At 43.9% G+C, this 14033-nt stretch overlaps 1 protein-coding gene across 1 annotated transcript in view; it reads right to left on the minus strand.

The window, feature by feature from the left end:
• LOC308113471 (plexin-A1-like) overlaps window positions 1-14033 on the minus strand; it is a gene marked incomplete at its 5' end in the record, with an annotated part of 98936 nt that overhangs the window by 56348 nt on the left and 28555 nt on the right. Inside the window, 3 exons of the mRNA XM_080469789.1 lie at window positions 1022-1115; window positions 10480-10647; window positions 13526-13662. Coding sequence (XP_080325915.1) covers window positions 1022-1115; window positions 10480-10647; window positions 13526-13662 — 399 coding nt within the window. The remainder of the gene's footprint in view (window positions 1-1021; window positions 1116-10479; window positions 10648-13525; window positions 13663-14033) is intronic.

Genomic DNA, 14033 nt, shown 5'->3' on the forward strand with positions numbered 1-14033 from the left:
GTGTTTGCATCAATTTGCAAGACCGCTCGGAGGACCGCCGGAGCCTTTCAGACAGTAAATTGCTAATGTGAATTTCTGCATTCGGTGGAAAAAGTGCTGTATTGATTATGACTGTGATTTAGACTCGGCTTCACTGGTGTTCGGTCCCACTCCGACCCCAAAAACCAAAAAAAATGCAAAGTCCAAGACGCGAAGTTAATCGTTATCTTGCGTTGGGATGGAACCAGAGCTGTCTGGAAGGTCAGAAAATCTAAGCGCAATTTGCGGTAAATGGCAAAACATCGGCAATGTCCTTCAAGTGCAAAGTAGCGCTTTGATAAAGGGCTGTGTGGGATGCACCGTGTCGGCTGTTTGCCTCAATAAGTGACAGCTTTATCTGCAGGTTGAAGTGCCTGAGTGTTGTTTGAAGTTCAGCTCTTAACCATGACTACTAAAGAGCCTCAACTCAAAGTGACAATCACCAAAGTGCCCGGTGAACATTATCCATGGAACCAATGAAACGCTTCAACTCTTCAAATGGAAACTCCAGAGTTTTTTTTCTTTCTTCTTCTTTTAATCCACCTAAAATATGGTCTACCTCCTTTTCGCACCGTCTCTCATGACTTTTTCTTCTTCTTCTTTCTTTTTTTTTTTCTTTTTTTATGGTGCAGTGACACAAACACTCATGTGGTGCGCTGACATTTGAAATGCTATATGGCCCGAGGTAGCGTTGGATGTCTGAAGCTGGAGCCGGAACAAGAGGAGACGTGAGCAACTCTCCCAGACAGACTGTCTGCCACCTTCGACAGTGCATAGGAGTGGCTGCTTGGAGATGTGCCGGTGTAACGTCAAGAAGTCCGTTTGATAATACACTGCGTGTACATGTGAATCTGAATAATGTGGACGGTGTACTGTAGGCCCGGGCATGTTTGTGAATTTACATTCGGCACATTAAAAAAAAAAACCCTTGTCTGTGAATGTAACTCCCGCTTGATAGTCTGTGAGTCCTTGCTGTGAGCGTGCCAGTCACATCAGTACTTACATGAAAGGATTCCGCCTGCCCGTACTTGGCCCTGATCTTTGGTTCTCGGATGGTTGCGAGGTTGGTCCCGCTCACCGTCAGCAAAGTCCCACCACTGCAGGAGAAAACCAAGAAAAAAAAAAAAAAAAGATCAGATGAAAGCAGCACAAGAGCAAAAAAAAAAAGAACTGCCCAGTTGGGAAGAAAGATCCTCTCAAGGGCTTTTTTTTAACTGATTGGTAGCACTTAAATTTGATGGCTACAGATCATCGTCTTTGCAAAGCATCCAAGGTGCCCTGATGCTGTTTTTTTTTTTTTTTTTACTTTTTGTGGTGTCTCAGAGGAACAGAGTGTGACAAATCATCCCAAAGCAAAGCTCATAAATGGTTGTTCGACATGAGACGAGCTTATGGTTTTGTGGTTCACTCGATGAACCGCAAGATCGTATGACAAAATAAGCACAGAAGCTAAAAGGAACTGATTTTCCAGATTCGGAACCTCCACGGTTCTTTTCATGATTTGTTTGAAACAAATCCTTTCACAACCACCAATGAAAGCCTATACATGTCATCTGCACCTGCCAACATGCAGGATCAATGATTTCTAATTTGTCTATGTAATTTGACACCAGCCTCATTGTCGGGCCCCACAACGTTTGAGTTGAAAATGCATCGTCGTTGCGTCTTCCTTTCAGATAAAATTTGGGTTTTCACGAAACGTTATGAAAACGATGCAGTTCCCGTGCTGTACCACTAGTGGGTGCTGTTGTTTGTTTTACTAATGAAACCACACTAAAATGCTCGCAGAAAAACAATACGCTATAAACATTGGACAGACGACCAAGTTGGATTGCTACTATGGATGACTATCTTCTATAAAACTACCAAGTCCCAGGAGAGTATCGACCAACTGGCTCATGGAGAAGTGCACATGCACAGTAGCAACAACCCACCCCGGACACTCGAAACGCAACGAAATGTGTCTGTTTTCATTTGAAAACCAAGTCTGGCGGCCTGGGAAGTGCTGTGTGGAGGCAGATGACAAAGAAAGAGAAAACCCGCCGACGTGAGTTCACGCTACCCAAGTTCAAACCAAGGCATTCGAAGTCGCCCGCGGCCTGAGCTGTACCGACAGAAGGAATTACTCAAAAACACGATGGACCCTCAAATCATACTGTCGCATAAGATAATGCTAGAAATGTGACAATAGTACTGTGATCAGTTTGATATTCTTTTGGTAATTATAGGGTGTGCTTAATGGGTATAAAGTGCTCTGGACTTCTGTTGCCCGAAAAGGGAGATTTTTAAGTCACACTTGTGAGTATATGAGGCAGTTGGAGCTCAGCCAGGAGCGGCTACTTTCACACCTTTTTATAAAAGATTAAAAATGTGTGTGAAACAAAGAGAAAAATCGAGAAAGTGGGAGTTGCGACATTGAGAAAAGAGCAGTGGAAAAGAGATCCACAGTGATACTGTACCTACTTTAATAACACTGTGATCTCCAGTAAATATGTGTTTGCCTTGAGCCGGCCAAGGTCAATGGACCGAACACAATAAATCACAATCCCCAACTTGGCTGCAGTCCCAAGTGTGGTTTTGTCAGTGAGCACTGTGCGACGGCAGACTCTACCCTCTCTGTGTCGAATTTACTATTTGCTTGAATCCATTCTTGAAGGATTTCTTTCTTTTTCTCCGGCATTGACTTTGCTTGTGGTTTTGGAACAATGGCTCATTGGCACATTCAATCGGTCAAACTGGCAAGTGATTCTTGGGACAGTCTCGGGAAATTTCTAATCACCATGGTGTCCTCTCGTGATGGCACCTAAAATGATTGGTGGGCTCATATCTAGAGCTGAAAAGGAAAAACTGAATCCAGAAGTGAATGGCACTGGACCTTTCTCTTCGCTGCAACACTTAAATTGGATTCATGAGGTTTTTCTCAATGATATCTTCCCTTCCTCGGGCCTGCCTTGTTTTACAGTGACAGCTCCAGCCTCTGAGTTCCTTCTACTCGGTTTTCTACTTTGAGATCACAGCTTTTCACTGCTGCTGGGCTCCCCATGCCACAGAGAAATATAGTTTATAAGATTCTCTATCATGTGTCTTTCTGCAGGTTTTTAAGTGCCTGGAGGGAGGAAATACTGTAGTCTCTATCGCCGCTGTCTGAAATAAAAAGACTTGAATAAAGCCGAGTATCTTGAGGAAGTCATAAACAATGTGTACTGCGCAGTGGATGCTAAAGTGTTTTTGAAAGTGTATGGTGGGCATCCAAAGGGTATTTCTGTGCCTCGGTGCTGTCTGCAGATTGGCAACGCTGCCGGTTAGATCTCACAGAAGAGGCGTCTCACTGGCTGGATGCAGGATCTAACATTTCACTTCATATCTGGAGCTCTGGGATCCTTCAGCCTTCCTGCTGCCTTCTCCAGCTACACTTTAAAGACAAGTGTTTTTGAGATTTACTCCCTCCATTGTTACCTTTGGTGGTATTAGCTCTCTTCTGGGTGATGCCACCTGTGAACGGAAGGACTTTATTGACCCTGCACACCACTGCGCTCAAGCTCTTGGCAACGCCGTAAAGTTGTGGAGATTGTTTTTCTGTTTTTTTTCCCCATACGTAGTTTTCACAGGACCTGACAAACGCACTCAGTGGTACATCTAAATCAGTTGTATGTTTGTTCACTGTGGAGTACCAAAGGCCCATCAAAAGGCTGGTGGAATATAACTATTAGAAATTGACTTTATCCCAATATCGTATCTGTCATTCCCATTGAATTCACAATTTGATTGGTAAACTTATGGACCTGGTACATGTGGTTTCCCTTAGATATATATCACCACCCAACTTGCTGGATTCTCCACAGTTAGCGTTAGCAGCTGCATCAATGAAGTTATGCTGCAGTGGCTGATGCTGACAATTCATTCTGTTTCTACACCAATCGAAAGAAAGACATGGCGACACACTGACTTTACCATCTGAACCACAACGTTTATAGGGCATACATAAAAATGCAACAACTGAATGAATTTTATTCACATTTGATGTCAAATAGCATATACTAATTATCCTCAGAGGCAAAACGTTCAAACTCTTAAAATACGAGCAAGTAATGACCTGCATCTAAGATGTTGTAGTTTTGAGTTCGGACTTACGGAAACTTTAAGGCTAACCTTTCCATATACAGAGATGAAAGTGTTTTTTCTAGTTTCCATACCACTTAGAAGAGTTTTGCACCGTTTGAGACTTGTGACTATAGCTCGTCCGTGTTTGGGAAGTTAGTCATGGAGTTGACATCTGGGGTGTCAAACACATTTTAGTTCATGGGGGCCACATATAAGCGATTTCATCTCGAGAGGGTCGGACAGGTGAAATAGTTTATCTTTGTTGTGGCGCAGAGTATACGTGATGAAAATGTCGATGCTTTCGAAAAGAACCAAACAATTTCCACCAGAAATTCCTACAATTTCAACATAAAGCCAATTTTCATGAAACCTGCTGCTGCAAAATACAGCAAAATGTCCAAAAACCTTCTCCTAAAGCTGTGGCGTGATGCATGTTTTTATTAACTCAGTTTGACAGCTTGTCTTTGAGGTTAGTTTGATAGACGTAGCTATCTGTCATGGCAGCATCACTAACGTCTCAGCTCGGGTGTCTGTATTGTGTTGTGTCCGCTGCTCTTAAGAAATGTATGTTTTCTTTGAAATGTTTACAGTATGCCTGCCGATTTGTCTATTGCGTCTATCATTGTTTGACCTTATGCTTGACACCCGTGTTCAATGGAGTTTTCCCACTTGTTATCAACTGGAAACACCAGAACACAATTTAATTCTGAATAACTTGGGAGTTAAAAGAAAACTAAAAAAAAAAAAAAAAAAAAATGTTAACCCCTGCAACACACATCTGATGGGTTATTATAAACTCCCCGCTGACTTGTGCACTAACGCAGGTGATATTTTTCACTTTCGACATTAAACTGACACTTACCCAGAGAGACTTATTGTATAAACATCAAGAGCAGAGTAAATGATACAGCAAAAGAAAGAAAAGACAGAAGCTCTTAATATCTTGAAAAGAGACTGTGGCAGGCGAACACTAGACATTCATCTCTCACTCCGAAGCAGCCAGACTTAACAATAGGTAATGATAGGGTGGGACGGGGGATAAATGATAAAGGTAGGCGCTCTATCTTTTGCATTGTAGGTAGATAAAAGGCTTCATGTCTGGCTATTCTTCTGGGCTTCTCAGAGTCTTTATTTTCCTTTTGGCAGGTTGCCCATTACTGGCAAAGGAGCGCTGATCTCTTTCATTCCTTGGATAACGTGGGCATGTTTAAGATTTGACTGTAGATGTTATGCGAGGCATCAAGTCTTCTGTTTGACATGAGCTCTGACAGCTGCTTTTTAAAGATTTTTAAAAATATTTTTTACTTTTACGGGGTGTTCGCACCACCACCCCTGTGTAAAGCTGTATTTCTGTAATTTCTGCTTCAGCTCGCCAAGTGCCAAATTCAGCTTAAATATCTGGACGGGAGACACTTCAATTCATTGTGGCTGAGTTCCGGGAAAATCCGCTATAACGCAGTGACATTCATTTTGTACAAATCAAAACCGTTCTGTTGGGCAGGCCTTAATTAACGCTACGTGTTTAAATTCTAATATTGTAAAACTTCCATCCAAACTCTTTAAATTATCCTTCCCCCCCCCCCCCACCCCTCTTTTTAATCTTGGTCATTCCACTTTTAATGCGAATAAGTTGTGCCAAAGAATATACTTCAAAAAGTGACCCAGCAAAACATTATTTTGGTCTCTTTCAAGAGTGGAAGGTAGCTGATTAATAAAGAAGTTGAGTGTCTTTTTTTAATTAGAAGTCAGTGCTGCAAAATGCCTCACAGGAGAAGATAGCCACAGTTCTTATAATACTGACTCCCCTTCCTCCTCCTCCTCCTCCTCCTCCTCCTGTTTCCTCCTCAGTTTGATGTATATTTGCACTGAGTCCCTCTGTCCCTGTTGCTCTTCTCTTTGTCTAAGTGAGTCTCTTTAGCTCAGGTACATGCTTCAGGGAACCGACAACAAGACAATCAGAATAAACTCCCGGGGATACGGGGGGGGGGGGGGGATCCGAACAGTGTTGTTAGTGTTTCTCTCTTGCCTGTTCTTCCTCCTCTTTCTCTTTCACTATGCCTTGTTTTGTTTTTTTTCTCACTCCCGTGTTCACACATGGCTTCTGGTCAAACTCCTCCTCTCGCCATCAGACGTCTTTTTGGTTCTTCAAACAACAGAGAATGCTCAAAAGCTTCAGAGCAGGAAAACGCTAAGAAAACTATCATGCTGATGTCAGTATTAACTAGGAAGGTGCATTGCAGTGACACCGAGAAAGAAGGAACTTATATCTGTTCACATCAAGAGCAGCTGAAAATGCTCTGACTCCGTCTCTGTGGAAAATGAAGCTTTTTTCTGAGACTCTGCTATACTGCTCGTAGTCAGTAGCTCTTCTGCACATGCTCAGAAGTTGGGCATTGGAAAACAATGTCCTGACTCCCGGTCCATATTCTGCTGGGACTTGGTAGTTTCATAGTTCACGTAATAACGATCCAACTTCTCGTCTTTCCAGACGAATGTCTGTGAACTCACCGTCGTTAATGTTTATATGTTTTGCTCTCTGTGTGCATGTGTGTGTGGTTTTATTATAAAAACTGCCAACAGCGCCAACTTGGGGCACAAAACGAAAAGAACATCATTTCCAGCATTTTTTTGTCATTTCCATGTAAACAAACATTGTTGTCAAACCGTTGCGCCGTAAACGAGACTCTTTTCTGAAACGAAAAGACAAAAACGACGAGTTCTCACTTGAAACTTTGTTGCGTAAATGCGGAGTTTCAGTAATCCCAACATTTAGGACAGTGTTGGATGTGCCTTGTCATCGCTGTACTTCAGTTGCATCGCCGCTGAATGTATTGCTCAAGGGCACCTTGGGTTTTGAGGTTTGCAACTCCTTCAGCTCGTAATATCATCTGCCGTGTCTGCTTGAATATTTAGCTCCAGAAATCGCTTCTCTAACCTCTGCCACTGCCCAAATATCTCCTCGCCGTATCCCAGACGAGCACTCTTCATTGATTTCTTTCTGAAGTGCTTTGTCTTCCTCCTAAATGGAACATCATCAGCCAGGCGCAATGATAATGCACTCTTTCTCCACCCCTGCTCTTTTTCTCTTCTCACTGTCTTTTATCCACTCTCGCTATCATTTTCCCGACCGCAGCGGCGGCGGCGACGAAGCTCGGCAGGCGTACATGTATTTGCACGGAGGCAGACAATGAGGCAGATATGAAGCGATATAGCGTTGCATCTCGGTGCTTTGTTCCGACTTTCTACCTGAACCTGTGAGGTGACACACGGAGTGCCGGCTAAAATTAAAGCCCCCACCAGTTAGAAAGCACCACTCCGGCTACTTCTTTTCACAGTTGGGGCTGCTGTTTGTGTGTTTGTGAGTTGTTTTGTTGTTTTCCAGAGCCAGATGGAGGAGGGATGTGGGGCCAAACATCAGGGACTCTGGGAATCAGCGGGACGCTTTGTGTCTATGTCTGCATTCGTGCCTCTTTTTTATGTGGGATCATCACCCCTGAGTGCGTTTCCTGAAGCAGAACCCGAGTTTCGAACTTGCCATACAAACAAGCGCACACAAAGACACCGGCACAGTGGGTAAGCAGGGCAGTGATTGGGACTCAGCTGCTTCTTGGCGAGACCTACTGGGCAAAAGGGAACCGGGCAGGATTCATCAACACTTTTCTCTAACAAGCCCTGCCTCTATCTCCTGCAATCTGCTGATGAGTAACAACGGGGAAGGGAGAAAGACAAGCAAGTTAAAGGAGGAGAGCGCGGGGAAGGCGCCCGCAGGAGGGGAAACGGGGCGAGATGACCACAAGGTTTAAATCGGAGTCAAACAAAAGCACAAGAAACCTTCATTGGCGGCGATTACGGAGCAGGAAACCGTGCCGACCAGGTTCTTATGGAGGGTATAGGCCTGCATGACAGGTGGGCAACAAAACACTGAAATTGCCTTTGCTCTTGAGTGAATAAAACCATCAATCTGGGGAAAATCTTTACCCACTGCCAAATCACAGGAGGTAGTTTTTAATTGGACAAAATATTCTGCTGGAACAAGAGCCAGACAGGACTTAAATCATACAAGGTGCCATTAATCAGTGGGTGTTTGAGGTAGCAATGAATACCGTGGTGAACAGAAGCAGGTGCAATACCCTTCAAATGTCAGACCTGCTGGAAGTTTACGGTGTCTTGGCAACTGCACGGACAAGAGAGTAGATTCCTTTTATTTGCTTTTGCAACAACTGGAAAAGACCGAATCAGAAACTCAAGCTGGGCGTTTGGTGCCAGACGAGGTGACCTGCGTACAAGAACCCCTGAAATATATGGACAGCAGCACCAGAAGGCCTTTTCACCGGGAGTCGCTCCTGTCAGCTTAGAACAAGAAACCGAGGCTACATTTCACACAGACTCAGCGTAAGATGACAAAAAATGATTTCATTAGTTTTAATTTACGATACGACTCGCAGATGGCCCTCTCAACAATTTGGTGTAAATTAACATAACAGCATGGGCTCCATGCTGCCTTTCATCAACTGGTGTGATTGTGTTAGGAGGATCTTCTTACGACAATTTGCTCTACTTCTGGAGGTTGTGAGGTTTCGGCGGCTGCCTCCATCGGTGTGTGAATGTGTGTGTGTGTGAACGGGTGAATGTGACTAACAATTGCGGACTGTTCAATCGGTATATAAGGGAACTCTATTTACCTTACAGCATCTGGAAGGTGCAGGAGGCCATATGACCACTGGTGGTGCAAACATGACAGGACATGAGCTTCTACTATCATTTTTTCTCTTTTCTTGTGAAGTTTGGATTATTTTGAAAAAAAGAAGAAAAAAAAAGGAAATGCGTAGCAGCTATACGAAAGGAACATACCCAATAGTAAAAGTCACATATCTCACTGATGAATGCATTTACTGGAAGGTGATCCCATCGTGACAATTGAACGGGGAGTTTTCCAACTTTATTGCATCTCACTTGTTCCCCACTAATTATGAAATCTAGAACATTTCATTTGAAATTTTGCGTTCCTGCTGCTCGCTGCTGACGATTATACTTTTGCTTTATACCAAAATGCCTTTCTGCTTTGAATGGGCAGTAATACTTTTGTTTTGGTTGATTTTTACGGAAACGGTCTGTAGAATTGTTAACAAAAGACATAGCACTCCATAACTGAATTTTCCACACGTTTTGCTGTGTTTTTTGGCGTTTGTGCTCCCAGTTCCACCAAAATCCCTTCCACTTTGCAATTTTTTTTGCGTTTTCTTGCGGAAAAGGTTTGCCAAACCCAAAATCGTCAAATGAAACAGGAACCTAGGATAGTAATCGTTGCACCGTGCCAGAGGCAAGCGCACAGAATCAGTGATCGTTGCGGTTCCGTTACAACGGCCCACCTCCCACTCAAAGTGCTGCTGAGGCTGAGTGTGAGTTTGGGAGAAGTCACTGAGGTGAGAGCCAAGTTGTTCACTGCGAACCCATGTATCCATCGTAAAGAGCAATACGAGCGCGCGCCTGCCCTCCCTGACAGTAAATCCACTTTAATGTGAGACCGTTTGCTTGTGCGTCCCCTCCCCGGTGACACCGCTGTCATGTTCAATGCTGAGCCGTGGCACTCTTTATTTATTTAGCTGCTGAGATCGAGCGCAGCGTGACAGGCTGCAGAGAGCCGAGTATCAGACTCCCTCGTTGGCGCAATCGCTCATGAGAGGAAACGTCCCTCGCACGCACCCGTCAGCTGACCAGCATTAGCTGCCTTTTCAATCTCTGATTGCTTTCGAACAGTTAATGGGCTGTATAATCCGACATGCTTGCATTCTTTCCACTTTTTGGATGACACAAGCCGCTGCTGCTGCTGCTGCTGCAGCCTCAGCTGCCGCCGCCGATTTCCTCCACTGAGAATGTCCCGATTGCGTCGGATGAGAAATCTCCGGAGGCATCGCCAATTTACCTCCATCTAAGCTCGCTGTCAGAGCTCTCATGTAGCATTTGAGTCTGCTCAGACTGCTTGAAGAACACTTCCTCAATTTTGCCCTGCCCGTGCTCCCGCATCACAAGCAGTTGTGTAAAAGTCAAGGACCAGCCTCTGATCTCGTTAAGCCACGAGCTTGAGGGAATATCCACCCTGCACTCATTACGGACTCCTCCCAGACCAAACTCCGATAGGAAACTAGACTTTTGCTCCTCTTATTGACGTCCCTACAAGAACTCCGCAACCCCGCTTGGATTTATCGCCGCGACAGCAGATATTTGCTGCTGTAGCGAGTCGGTTATCCCTCAGATTTGTTACCTCTGTACGCCAATGTTTCCTGAACGGGCTTAATGCGAAGTACAAATGAAAAGGCAGCGATCCAGTGGAGTAAGTGTCCACACAACACAAAGGCTTACCTGGCAATGCTCCAATCAGGCTCAATCCTCAGCACGGTGGGGTCGTCGGTGTAGTTAAACTTCACTTCGGGGTTTCTCAGTTCAGCGTCGTCGATGTCGACCAAGACGGAGGAGCTGCCCGGCGTCAGTCCGGCAGGCGTGACGCACACGATCTCACGGGCATTCCTCCTGCACAGACGGAAAGGACGGCGATTCCATCAGGGGTGCTCGAAAGCTGTGAACATGTCTTTGTCATGGGGAGGTATAGAATTCATGTTCAGTACAATATGTACACTTCGCTATAAGTCAGCCCCGGTGAGTCGAATCGTTTTAAAAACTCGTCATAATATAGTGAGAGAGCGATTATTTTCCTGAGCCCGGCCATTCCTTTAATACTGAGGTCCAAGATAAAGAGTTGACAAATGACTCCCTTCTATGGTTACTAATGTCTTTTTTCCGAATCCAATTAATCTGCAGCTTTTTAAAGCGTAATGTAACCTGCCTGTTTGATGAGATAATTCTGGAAGCTACCAGCCCGTAGAACCAGACAAGGTTTGTAATTCAACCAATCGTCTCAATGAAAATAAATAAAAGAATAAATGAAATTAAATATTGCCTGATAGACTCTAGGAGCTTTGGATCAGAACCAAATTCGAGGCAGAGCAGAAATAATAACTGTATAAACACATTAAGCAAGCTGCCTCCGATATGAAACCCAGATCATTGACTCTGAACTCTTGAGGAGTCACAAACCTACAGGTCAGGAATAACTGACTGGCTCTGCAGAGGCCCCATAAATAACTTCCTGTCAGGTGAACTGGAAAGGGAAAACAACTGAAACCTGCGGATCGGTGAGAATCACTCAATTTTCAGGAATAACACACCTTCAATAATCCATTATTCATTAATGCTTCTACCTTTAAGCAGCAACGGAAGAACAGATTCATGTTTTAGGTTGCATGTGAGTCTGATCTTCCTGTCATTAATGCAATCACACGGAAGTCATCCAATCTTGCACACATATTCACTTTCACTCAAAATTGACCAATTGTCAATGATATGCTGACTATATATTTTCATTTTTGCAATATCTCAGAGTTGTTCAACATGTTCCCTTTAACTTAACGATGAAGTATCAAATTTTGGTGGCCAGAGGTCAGATGGTTTTATTTTTTAAAGGTGCATTTCTAGAAAGCTGACATCCACCACCTTTTACGAGAATACTTAAATGGCAGAGACACACCTCTGTGAGGTGGCACTTTAAGTTTAGTTTTATTGTCAATTCAATTTTCAAATGATTTGCTACCTTTGCCAGTTGTCGGAAATGTAATCAATTCACTGTATGTACAACGTTAGAATGAATCCTTGCAGTGTCAGGAACTATGGTAAAAAAGAAAAAAGAAAAAATCCTAATCACAGGGGAATCAAACACATTACCCATTATCCTGATCGTGGCCAGCTTTAGCCTTGAACAACACTGAAACAACCATCTTCCAATGGATTGTTTATGTTTCATTCCCTCATATTAGCCCAAACTCTTAACCTCTGCCAAAAGGGAACCGATGCCATGAGTTGATTCACTCTATATCGATTGACTTGTATGTAAAAGCTTGGACATGTGCTTTTTGACCCTTCAGATTGCATTTATACCAGATTGCAATGTGATGTCTATGTGTCCTTGGCCAATGTCAGACGTATAAGTTAGACTAAAACATGTTTTTCACTCTCCAGGTGACGCCAGCTACACATGTGGTCTCGATATCAGGCTGCCTCAAAATGACAATAATCAAAATAATGCTTCTCTGTGTTGTGATAAATGAAACATGTCTTGAAAGAAGTGGAAATGGTTTTTCTTTTTTTTTAGAGTAGTGGAAATCAACAACAAGGACTTCAAACTCATGTCTAATGAAGTCTGTCGACGGCACTACTAGTGTGTGTGTGTGTGTGTGTGTGTGTGTGTGTGTGTGTGTGTATGTGTGAGTGTGATTGTGTGTGTGTGTGTGTGTGTGTGTGTGTGTGTGTGTGTGTGTGTGTGTGTGTGTGTGTGTGTGTGTGTGTGTGTGTGTGTGTGTGTGTGTGTGTGTGTGTGTGTCTGTCAAGGCTCACTGGTCCAGGCAAAATAACATTTTGAATTGCAGTCTTGAGTGCAGTCCCCCCCACTTGCTACATTATCTAATATGTATTTAGCACAGTTGAGTGGTGGCTGCATTTCTGGGCCACGGCTTCACAGAGTCAATGCATGTGTGTACATATATGAGTGAGAGTGTGTGTGTGTGTGTGTGTGTGTGTGTGTGCACTTTTAACATACTGCCGCACACTCTATTGTGCCTCCATATACCACAGCAATCACACAGTGAGGGGGCAGAGTGTGAGCAGAAAGGGATGGAGAATCTCTGATATCAGCCCTCACAAGTGCTCCCAGCAATCGCCACAAGACGCCCCAATCGTAAGCCGCGGCGTCGGGGTGTGACAGATAAAGATGGAGTCGAGGTGAGCGAGCAGCCGCCGCCACGAAGTGGAGTCGGCGGGATTACGGTGAAGAGGCTGCGGCAGGGAGAAAAAAAAAAACGACTGCCGCCGCCACATCAAAGCTCGCGTACGGTTGCTTTAATGGAGATTAGTTGTGAGAGGCTAATCCATGCATTTGACATGCAAGCAACTGTGCTGATAGTTTGGATGTTTTTTTTTTTTTTTTTGCCATGCGAAAGATTAGAGAAAGCCTGTGTGAGTGCAGACAAAGAGATGCCGCATGTCTGCAAGCTACAAGCATGCTCTCCACACAAACAGGTTGTTAACCCACACACACACACAAAACAACCTGACCTGACACACCGATTACACACTCACATGTGCATGTAACATCTTTATGATAATAGCTTTCTGTGAAGTATAAACAGATCTTCAAACAGAAAACCCTTATTTATGCAAATGTTGTTATTGACCATAACTCCAGTCAGAAGTCTGAAATGGCTTATGAACTCATTTGTGCGAGTTTGATCTAAACCCTGTGCGGTTCCTGTTTTTACACCGGGTGTGACTTTTAGAGGGTTAGAAAACACCTCCTCACTTTTTGAAGTAGCAAGGCTGCGGTCCGATGCTCACGGACACGTAGCTGCCGGCGTTGAGGTAGCTCCCCTCGATGGTGACGCGGGTGCCGCCCGAAATGGGCCCCTGAGACGGCTGGATGCGGGTGAAGTAGGGAGTCTGGAGGAATGAACAAAGGAAAAAAATAAAATAAAAAAATACCAAGATTCAATCAGAAATGTGCAAAATACTCCAAATGATTCTGTTTGTCTATAACCAAACCAAACGTGTCATCTGGTTCTGATCTGTCGGTTCAATGCAGGAATGTGATTATTTCAATTGTGACTGAGGCCACGTTTACACAGAATGTAAAAATAAACAATAAAAGACAGTAAAATAACAGTTCAACTATACAACATCACACATACATATAAAGACAAACAGTGGCATTAGCAGCAGTGGTGTTCATTTAGTCAGGTGTATTTCAGAGCGGCTCTTTGCTTGAGATAACACTCAAGTAAAGTGAATGAAGCATTAGTGGGCAGCTTTAA

Source organism: Lipophrys pholis (assembly GCF_963383615.2).
Source record: "Lipophrys pholis genome assembly, chromosome: 8".
Lineage (NCBI taxonomy): Eukaryota > Metazoa > Chordata > Actinopteri > Blenniiformes > Blenniidae > Lipophrys > Lipophrys pholis.